Raw genomic sequence first — 10,635 nt, 5'->3', positions numbered from 1 at the left:
CCCCTTTCCCACCTCATTCAGCCCCAGGATCATCAGCAGCTCCCGAAAGATGTTGACGAAATCCAGGAAGAGATCCACGCAGTGCCTATGGGGGTCACAGCTCACAGCCCGGCCCCATAGCGCCCCATAGGGCCCCATAGAGCCCCATAGCACCCCATAGGACCCCATAGAGCCCCATAGGGCCCCATAGCACCCCATAGGGCCCCACAGCGCCTCATAGTACCCCATAGAGCCCCATAGGGCCCCATAGTGCCCCATAGGACCCCATAGAGCCCCATAGTGCCCCATAGGTCCCCATAGAGCCCCATAGCACCCCATAGAGCCCCATAGGACCCCATAGAGCCCCATACAACCCTATAGGGCCCCACAGTACCCCATAGGGCCCCACAGAGCCCCACAGCACCCCATAGAGCCCCATAGGGCCCCATAGGACCCCATAGAGCCCCATAGCATCCCATAGGGCCCCACAGGGCCCCATAGCACCCCATAGGGCCCCATAGCGCCTCACAGCACCCCATAGAGCCCCATAGGACCCCATAGAGCCCCATAGCACCCCATAGGGCCCCATAGCGCCTCATAGCGCCCCATAGAGCCCCATAGAGTCCCATAGCACCCCATAGAGCCCCATAGGACCCCATAGAGCCCCATAGCACCTCATAGGGCCCCATAGCATCCCACAGGGCCCCATAGAGCCCCATAGCACCCCATAGGGCCCCATAGCACCCCATAGGACCCCATAGAGCCCCAAAGCACCCCATAGAGCCCCATAGGACCCCATAGGGCCCCATAGGACCCCATAGGACCCCATAGAGCCCCATAGGGCCCCATAACGCCCCATAGCACCCCATAGGGCCCCACAGAACCCTATAGGGCCCCATAGGGCCCCATAGTGCCCCACAGGGCCCCATAACACCCCATAGCACCCCACAGAGCCCCATAGAACCCTATAGAACACCATAGCACCCCATAGGGCCCCACAGAGCCCCATAGGGCCCCACAGCGCCTCATAGTACCCCATAGAGCCCCATAGGGCCCCATAGAGCCCCATAGTGCCCCATAGGGCCCCATAGAGCCCCATAAAGCCCCACAGCGCCCTATAGAGCCCCATAGCACCCCATAGAGCCCCATAGGGCCCCACTGAGCCCCATAGCACCCCATAGCACCCACCAGATATAATCCTTATCTCCGCTCTCTGCCTTCTCGATGATGAGCTGAGTGTCGAACAGCACGAAGCCGCACATCAGCATCAGCCCCATGTACAGGTTGGCCTGTGGGGATGGGGGGGTTATAGGGTTATGGGGGGGTTATAGGGTTATGGGGGGGTTATGGGGTTATAAGGTTAATGGGGGGGTTATAAGGTTAATGGGGGGGTTATAAGGTTAATGGGGGTTATGGCGGTTATGAGGGTTATGGGGGGTTATAGGCGTTATGGGGGGGTTATGAGGGGTTATGGGGTTTTATGGGGTGATGAGGGGTTATGGGGGGGTTACTGGGGCGTTATGGGGGGGCTTATAGGGTTATGGGTGGCGGTAGGGTTATGGGGGGGCTATAGGGGTTATGGGGGGGTTATGGGGTTATGCGGGGGCTATAGGGTTATGGGGGGGTTATAGGGTTATGGGGGGGCTATAGGGTTATGGGGGGGTTATGGGGTTATGGGGGGCTATAGGGTTATTGGGAGGGTTTATGGGGGGTTATGGGGGGTTTAGGGGTTTGGGGGGTTATGGGAGTTGTGGGCGTTATAGGGGGTTATGGGGGTGTGTTATAGGGGGGTTATGGGGGGGTTATGGGGGGGTTATTGGGGGGTCTCACCAGCACCCACCGTGAAGAGCCAAGTGGAGTCCAGACAGGGCATGAACAGGGTCGAGAGCACACAGCAAGACAGAGCAGAGAGCAGGAACCTGCGGGGAGGGGGGAAACCATGGAGGGTCGTATGGGCACCACGCAGACCCCATGGGCACACGAGACCCTAATAGGGCACCACGAGACCCCATGGGGCACACGGACCCTAAGGGGCACCACGAGACCCTGGAGGCCACACGAGACCCTTGGGCACCACGAGACCCCATTGGGGGCACCATGAGACCCTATAGGGCACCACGAGACCCTATAGGGCACCACGAGACCCCATGGGGCACCATGAGACCCTATAGGGCACCACAATCCTTTTGGGCCACCCCAATCCCTCCATGGGGGCATCCTCGGCCCCTTTTGGGGACACCCAGCACCCCTCTATGGGCTCTCCCATCTCCTTAGGGGGCCACCCAATCCCTTTTGGAGCCACCTATCCCTTTAGGGTCACCCGCGACCCCTCATATAGGGCACCTCCCAGTCTATTTAGGGCCACCTGCCCTTCTATAGGGCACTCCACTCTCTTTTTGGGCACCCCATCCCCTTTGGAGCAGCACCCAGCCCTACCATGGGCCACCCCAATCCCTTTAGGGCCACCCCACCCTTCTATAGAGCATCTCCCATCCCTTTGGGGTCACCCCAATCCCTTAGGACCACCCCATCCCCTCTATAGAGCACCCCCATCCCTTTAGGGTACCCCATCCCTCTATGGGCCCCCCCATCCCTTTCAGGGTCACCCCATCCCCTCTATGTGGCCCCCCATCCTTTAGGACCCGTAGTGGCCGCACCCTAGGTCCCCATCTTATGGGCCCCCCCCCGTCCCTTTTAGGGTCCCCGTCCCCTTTGGGGTCCCCTCACCTCCCAGGTAGAGGAAGCATGAACGGCGCCGGGCGTACAGAGCACTGGAGCGAGAAAGCATGCCGAAGATGGCGGCCGTGCCAGGAAGGCCCGTGGGGAAAGGATGCTGGGGGAGAGGGGGCGTCAGTGGGGGGTATGGGGGGTGATATGGGGTGATATGGGGTGATGGGGGCTCCTATGGGGTGATGGGGGTCTATGGGGCCATCATGGGGCTCTATGGGATTCCATCAATGGGGCCTCTATGGGGTGAATGGGGGGTCTATGAGGCATCATGGGGCTCTATGGGATCATTATGGGGCTCTATGGGGCCACCATGGGGCTCTATGGGATCATTATGGGGCTCTATGGGGCCATCATGGGGCTCTATGGGATCATCATGGGGCTCTATGGGGCCATCCATGGGGCTGCCTTAGTGGGTCATCATGGGCTTCTTATGGGGGCTCTTTAATGGGGTCATCATTGGGGTCCTATGGGGTGCTCAAGGAGCAATATGGGGTGATGGGGGGGCTCTATGGGGTCATCAGGGGGCTCTATTAGGGTGGTCAGGGGGCTTCTGGGGGCCAGAAAGGGGGCTCTTATTGGGGGGCAGTGGGGGCTCTATGGGGTGCTGGGCTCTATGGGGCGGTGGGCTCAAAAAAATAAAAATATTGGGGGCGGTGGGGGGCTCTATGGGGCAGTGGGCGCTCTATGGGGGGTGGGGCTCCTATGGGCAGTGGGGCTCTATGGGGCGGGATTGGGGGCTCTACGGGGCGCGTGGGGCTCTATGGGGCAGTGGGGGCTCTATCGGGCCGTCATTGGGGCTCTTAGGGGGCGGTGGGGCTCTATGGGCAGTGGGGGCTCTATGGGGCCGTCATGGGGCTCTATGGGGTGTGGGGGCTCTATGGGGCAGTGGGGGCTCTATGGGGCCGTCATGGGGCCTATGGGGTGGTGGGGTTCTATGGGCAGTGGGGGGCTCTATAGGGCAGTGGGCTCTATGGGGGCAGTGGGGCTCTATGGGGCGGTGGGGGCTCTATGGGGCGGTGGGGCTCTATGGGGGCAGTGGGGGCTCTTATGGGCCGTCATGGGGCTCTATGGGGCGCTTGTTGGTTGTGGGGTGGCTGGCTGTGCCCATACCTGGGGTCGATGGCGATGCACATCTTGCAGGAGGGGCCCAGGTTGATGCCTGAAGGACAGAGCTCAGTGTGAGCGTCAGCACATGGCAGTGACGCGGGACCCCACCCATTACACCCCCAACCCATTAACACCCCCAGACCCATTAACACCCGAGCCTCATTAACGTCCCCACCCCATTAACCCTCCCTGACCCCATTAATCCCCAGACCCCATTAACACCCCCACACCCCATTACCCCCCCTGACCCATCAACCCTCCAGACCCCATTAACCCCACCCCAGACCCCATTAAAACCCCTTTTAATGACCCCCCAGACCCCATTAACACCCCCCGGACCCCATTAACCCCTCAGACCCCATTAACCCCCAGCCCCCATAAAACCTTTTAATGCCCCCCGACCCATTAACCTCCCAGACCCCATTAAAACCCCTTTAATGACCCCCCAGACCCCATTTAACACCCCCGGACCCCATTAACCCCTCAGACCCCATTAACCCCCCAGCCCCCATTAAAACCTTTTAATGGCCCCCGACCCCATTAACACTCCCAGACCCCATTAAAACCCTTTAATGACCCCCAGACCCCATTAACACTCCCCGGACCCCATTAACCCTCAGGACCCCATTAACCCCCCCGACCCCTTTGTAGCCCCCAGACCCCATTACCCTCAGACCCATTAGACCCCCCCCAGACCTTTAATAGCCCCCAGACCCTTTAAACCCCACACCCCCACCAGTTAAAACCCCCAGCCCCAATTAAAACCCTTTAATGACCCCCCCCCCATTACCCCCAACCCTATTAAACCCCTTTAATGACCCCCCAGCCCCCATTAACCCCCAACCCTATTAAAACCCCTTTAATGACACCCCCAGCCCCATTAACACCCCAACCCCATTAAAACCCCTCCTTAATGACCCCCCCAAACCCATTCAGGACCCCTTTAAGCCCATTCAGGACCCCATTAAACCCCTCCAGGACCCCTTTAAACCCTCGAGACCTCATTAACCCCCTCAGACCCCATTAACCCCCCCCAGACCCTTTGTAGCCCCCAGACCCCATTAACCCCTCAGACCCCATTAACCCCCCCTCAGACCCCTTTATAGCCCCCAGCCCTTTAAAGCCCCCACCACCCCATTTAACCCCCCAGCCCCCATTAAAACCCCTTTAATGCCCCCCCCAGACCCCTTACTCCCAGACCCCATTAAAACCCCTTTAATGACCCCTCAGACCCCATTTATAGCCCCAGACCCCATTAACCCCCCAGACCCCATTAATGTCCCAGGCTCCATTAACACTCCCCACCCCATTAACCCCCCAGCCCCCATTAAAACCCCTTTAATGCCCCCCAGACCCATTAACCCCCCCAACCCCATTAAAACCCCTTTTAATGACCCCCCAGACCCCATTAACCCCCATTAGCCCCCCTCCAGCCCCCATTGAAAACCCCCCAGACCCATTAACCTCCCCCAAACCCATTAAACACCCCCAGACCCCATTAACCCCCCCCTCAGACCCCTTTATAGCCCCCAGACCCCTTTAAAGCCCCCCCACACACCACCATTAACCCTTCCTGACCCCAAATAACCCTTCCTCACCCCAATAACCCCCCCGACCCCCTCAGACCCCATTTATGGCCCCCAGACCCCATTAACCCCCCCCAGACCCCCTTTATAGCCCCCAGACCCATTAATGGCCCCAGACCCCATTAACCTCCAAGCTCCATTAACAGCCCTCACCCCATTAACCCCCTAGACTCATTAACACCCCCAGCCCCATTAAACCCCCCAGACCCCATTAAACCCCCAGACCACCCAAACCTTTCAATGCCCCCCCAGACCCCTTTATAGCCCCAGACCCCATTAACCCCTCAGACCCCATTAACACCCCAGACTCCATTAACCCCACCTGATCCCCCAGACCCCATTTATAGCCCCCAGCCCCCATTAAAACCCCTTTAATGACGCCCCCAGCCCCCATTAACCCCCATTAGAGCGCCCCCTACCGGTGAGGAGGGCGAACCCCGCCAGCATCCCCAGGCGCTGCAGCTCCGTGTCCCGGCTGTGAGGGGTTCGCATCAGCCCCAGCATCAGCCCCAGGGAGCACAGCCCGCACAGCACGCTCAGCTGGGGGGGGGTAAATAATAGGGGGGTTAAAGGGCATGGACAGCACAGCCCGCACAGCACGCTCAGCTGGGGGGGGATAAAAAGGGGGGGATAAAATAATGGGGGGGTTAAAGGGACGGACAGCACAGCCCGCAGCACTATCAGCTGGGGGGGGATATAATGGGGGGGGGATATAATATGGGGGTTAAAGGGATGGACAGAGCACACAAGGAGGGGGGGGGTTATATGGGGTGGGATGTGGGGGGGACATGGGGGGGAAATAGGTTTAGGGTTAGGGTTATGGGATGGATTGGGGATGGGGGGTACTGGGATGGGGGGTGGGGGGTTGGGATGGGGGTTGGGGGGGCAGAAGGATGTGGGGGGGTCATGGGGATATGGGGGGGGCAGAGGGATAGGGGGGGAACAAGGATATGGGGGCGTACCGGATGGCCAACCCCAGAAGTGAGGGAGGGGGGTTATGGTGGGATATGGGGTTGAGATGTGGGGTAAGATGTGGGGTGAGATGTGGGGTGGGATGTGGGGTGGATGTGGGGTGAGATGTGGGGTGAGATGTGGGTGGGATGTGGGGTGGGACATAGGGATAAAGGGTGGATATGGGGATGAGGGGGGGGGGGGGCAGAGGGCAGGGATATGGGGGGGTCACGGGGATGGCCAGCCCCACAAGTGAGGGGTGGGGGGGTGTATGGGGTGAGATGTGGGGGGGATATGGGGGGAAATAGGGATAAAGAGGGGGGTTATGGGGGTGGTTGGGGGATGGGGGGGTATGGGGATGAGGGGGGTGGGGGGGAAAGAGAGATATGGGGGGGGGAACAGGGATATGGGGGGGTCACAGGGATGGCCAGCCCTACAATGAGGGATGGGGGGGTGTGGGGGATATAGGGGGAAATAGGGATAAAGTGGGGGCGTTATGGGGGTGGATGGGGTTTGGGAATGGGGGGGCAGAGGGATGTGGGGGGGAACAGGGATATGGGGGGGTCACGGGGATGGCCAGCCCCACAAGGATGGGGTGTGGGGTATGGGGTGAGATATGGGGTGAGATGTGGGGGGGGATGTGTGGGGGGACATAGGGATAAGGGGGGGTTATGGGGATGAAGGAGGTGGGGGGCAGAGGGATAAAGGGACAGGGATATGGGGGGGGTCACGGGGATGGCCAGCCCTACAATGAGTGATGTGGGGGGGATGTGGGGGATATAGGGGGAAATAGGGATAAGGATATAGAAGGGACATGGGGGTGTTATGGGGATACAGGGGGGGGAATAAGGATATGGGGGGGTTAAATAAGGATATAAGAACGACGTGGGGGTTCTGAGAGTATGGGGGGGGCACAGAGACAGGGGGGTGGGGGATATGGGGGGACACGGGGATATGGGGGACACAGGGATATGGGAGGGAAATATATGATATGGGGGGGGGTAATAAGGATAATGGGGGGGCAATGGGGGGGTCATGGGGATATGGGGGACTCAGAGACAGGGGGTGGGGGATATGGGGGGGGCACAGGAATATGGGGGGGGAATAATGATATGGGGGGGGTAATAAGGATATAAAGAAGGACATGGAGGATTATGAGGCTATGGGGGGCCACAGAGACAGGGGGGTGGGGATATGGGGGGGCACAGGGATATGGGGGGCAATAATGATATGGGGGGCAATAATGATATGGGGGGGTAATATGGATATGGGGGGGGTAATAAGGATATGAGGTAGAAACATGGGGGGGTCATGGATATGGGGGGGCACAGAGACAGGGGGGTGGGGTCACAGGGATATGGGGGGGCACAGGGATATGGGGGGTAATAAGGATATGAGGTAGGACATGGGGGGTCATGGGGGGGCACAGAGATATGGGGTGGGCTCACAGGGATATGGGGGGTAATAGGGATATGGGGGGGCAATGGGGGGGTCATAGGGATAATGGGGGGTAATAGGATATGAGGGGCAATGGGGCGCTCACAGGGATATGGGGGGGTAATAGGGATATGGGGGGGGCAATGGGGGGCTCACAGGGGATATGGGGGGTAATATGGATATGGGGGGGCAATGGGGGGGTCATAGGGTATGGGGGTAATAGGGATATGGGGGGGCAATGGGGGGCTCACAGGGAATGGGGGTAGGATTATGGGGGGGTCACAGGGATAGGTGGGGGTAATAGGGATATGGGGGGGCAATGGGGGGGGTCACAGGGGATATGGGGGGGTAATAGGGATATGGGGGGGGGGTCACAGGGATATGGGGGGGTTAATGGGGTTATGGGGGTGCAATGGGGGGTTGTCACGGGATATGGGGGGGTAATAGGGATATGGGGGGGCATGGGGGGGGGTCACAGGGATATTGGGGGGAGAGAGTGATATGGGGGGCAGCAATGGGGGGCTCACAGGGATATGGGGGGTAACAGTGATATGGGGGGGGTCACAGCAGCCCCCCCCCTCCTACCTGCCCCAGCTGGGTGAGCACACTGACGTAGCCCCCCCCGGCCGCCAGCAGCATACACAGAGCAAAGCTGCCATAGACGCGCTGCAGGTGAGCCTGGGTGGACGCAGAGCTGGGGGGGGATTAAAGGGGGTGAGGGGGGGGCACACACACACAGCCCCCCCCCAATAATAATAATAATGATAATAATAATGATAATAATAATGGGGGTCACTCACATGTGGGAGAACTTGAACAGGGCGTCCAGGTTGATGGTGCGATCAAAGACGTTCATGGTGGGAACGGATGGAGGGGGAGGAACTGGGGGGGAAAAGGGGCAGGGGGGTTATGGGGAATTATGGGGTTATGGGGGTTATGGGGCTATAGGGGTTGTGTGGTTATGGGGTATGTGGGGTTATGGGGGCTATAGGGGCTGTGGGTGCTATAGGGGTTGTGGGGGTTATGATGGGGGCTGTGGGGTTATGAAGCTGTGGATTATGGGGTTATGGGGGTTATAGGGGCTGTGGTGTCATGGGGTTATGGGGTTATAGGGGCTAAAGGGGCTGTAGGTGCTATAGGGGCTGTGGGGGTTATGGGGGCTATAGGGGATGTAGGGGCTGTAGAGTTATAGGGGCTATAAGGGCTGTGGGGTTATGAGGCTGTGGGTTATGGGGGTTATGGAGGCTGTGGTGTCATGGGGTTATGGGGAGTTATGGGGCTATAGGGGCTGTGGGGGTTATAGGGGCTATAGGGGTTGTAGGGTTATGAGGCTATAGGGGCTGTGGGGGTTATGGGGGACATGGGGCCTGTGAGAGCTATAGGAGCTATGGGGTTATGGGGGCTATAGGAGCTGTAGGTGCTATAGGGGTTATGGGGGTTATGGGGCCTATAGGGGCTGTGGGTGCTATAGGGGTTGGGGGTGCTATAAGGGTTATAGGGGCTATAGGGGCTGTGGGGTTATGGGGTTATAGGGCCTATAGGAGCTGTGGGGTTATAGGGTTTATAAGGGCTATAGGGGCTGTGGGGATTATGGGGCACATAGGGGCTGTGGGGTTATAGGGGCTATAGATGTTGTGGGGTTATGGGGGCTATAGGGGTTGGGGGGTTATGGGGTTATAGGGCCTATAGGGGCTGTAGGAGCTATAGGGGCTGTAGGGTTATGGGGGCTATAGGGGCTGTGGGGTTATGGGGGTTATGGGGCCTATAGGGGCTATGGGGTTATGGGGGTATAGGGCCTATAGGGGCTGTGGGGTTATGGGGGTTATGGGGCCTATAGGGGCTATGGGGTTATGGGGTTATAGGGCCTATAGGGGCTGTGGGGTTATAGGGTTTATAAAGGCTATAGGGGCTGTGGGGTTACACCCCATGTATCTCTATGGCCGTTACACCCCATGTATCTCTATGGCCGTTACACCCCACCCGGTTCCGGTTCTACACGTGCCGTCCCGTCCCATCCCGTTTCGGTTCCGGTTCCGGTCCCATCACGTGACGCTCCCCCCGCCCCCGCTCCGACCTTTGACCCTTTAACCCCCCGCTCCCCCCCCCAGGCTGCGGCCTACCCCGCCCCCACAGGCCGCGACCCCCGCCCGGTGTAGGCCGCGACCCCCGGGATGGACGGAACCGCGTGTTACAAACCCCGTTACCGTCCTTAGAGCCTCTCGGAACCGTTCGGAACCATTCGGGACCGTTCGGAACCGTTTGGGCCCGTTCCGAACCGTTCCGGGCCGTTTCCCCCCTCACCTGCGCGGCGCTCCGCCGTCCGGCCAGGCCTCGAACGCTTCCCACTTAGCCCCGCCCCCTTGCTCTGATTGGTGGGCGAGCCGCGTCATCCCGCCTTCCTCTCCATCTCATTGGTTGGCGTTCGGCGAGATGGGCGGGGCTAAGAGAGACACTTCCGCATCCGATTGGCCAACAGCCGCGCCCCAGCGGCGGTGTCTCGTTACAGCGCCCCCTAGTGGCCAACAGTATCATTACAGCGCCCCCTGCTGGTTAACGGATTATTACAGCGCCCCCTGCAGGTCAATTAAAGCATTACAACTACATTGGGAATCACAGCGCCCCCTAGTGGTCAATTGGATCATTATAATTACAATTGTGTTTTACAGCGCCCCCTGCTGGTCAATTAAATCATTACAATTACAATAGGGTTTTACAGCGCCCCCTAGTGGTTAACGGGATCGTTACAGCGCCACCTAGTGGTTAATGGGAATATAACAGCGCCCCCTGTTGGTCAATTGGATCATTACAATTACAATAGGATTTTATAGCGCCACTTGGTGGTCAA

The 10,635-nt window shown here is 59.1% G+C and overlaps 1 protein-coding gene across 1 annotated transcript; it reads right to left on the bottom strand.

Moving 5' to 3' along the window:
- Nucleotides 1-3: 3 nt before the first annotated feature.
- Nucleotides 4-10,212, bottom strand: TMBIM6 (transmembrane BAX inhibitor motif containing 6; the record flags this gene model as incomplete). The annotated part of the gene is made up of 9 exons (XM_015851181.1): nt 10,092-10,212; nt 8,591-8,672; nt 8,376-8,484; nt 5,822-5,942; nt 3,820-3,868; nt 2,707-2,810; nt 1,820-1,899; nt 1,168-1,268; nt 4-85 (listed from the first exon to the last, which is right to left on the bottom strand). Coding segments are annotated over exons 2-9 (702 nt in total), but the record flags the coding sequence as incomplete, so codon positions are not given.
- Between the last annotated feature and the right edge of the window lie 423 nt (nt 10,213-10,635).

Source organism: Coturnix japonica, unplaced genomic scaffold (genome assembly GCF_001577835.2).
Source record: "Coturnix japonica isolate 7356 unplaced genomic scaffold, Coturnix japonica 2.1 chrUnrandom751, whole genome shotgun sequence".
NCBI classification, from domain to species: domain Eukaryota; kingdom Metazoa; phylum Chordata; class Aves; order Galliformes; family Phasianidae; genus Coturnix; species Coturnix japonica.
The sequence above is the reverse complement of the archived record's forward strand: the minus strand, read 5'-3'. Positions and strand labels throughout refer to the sequence as shown.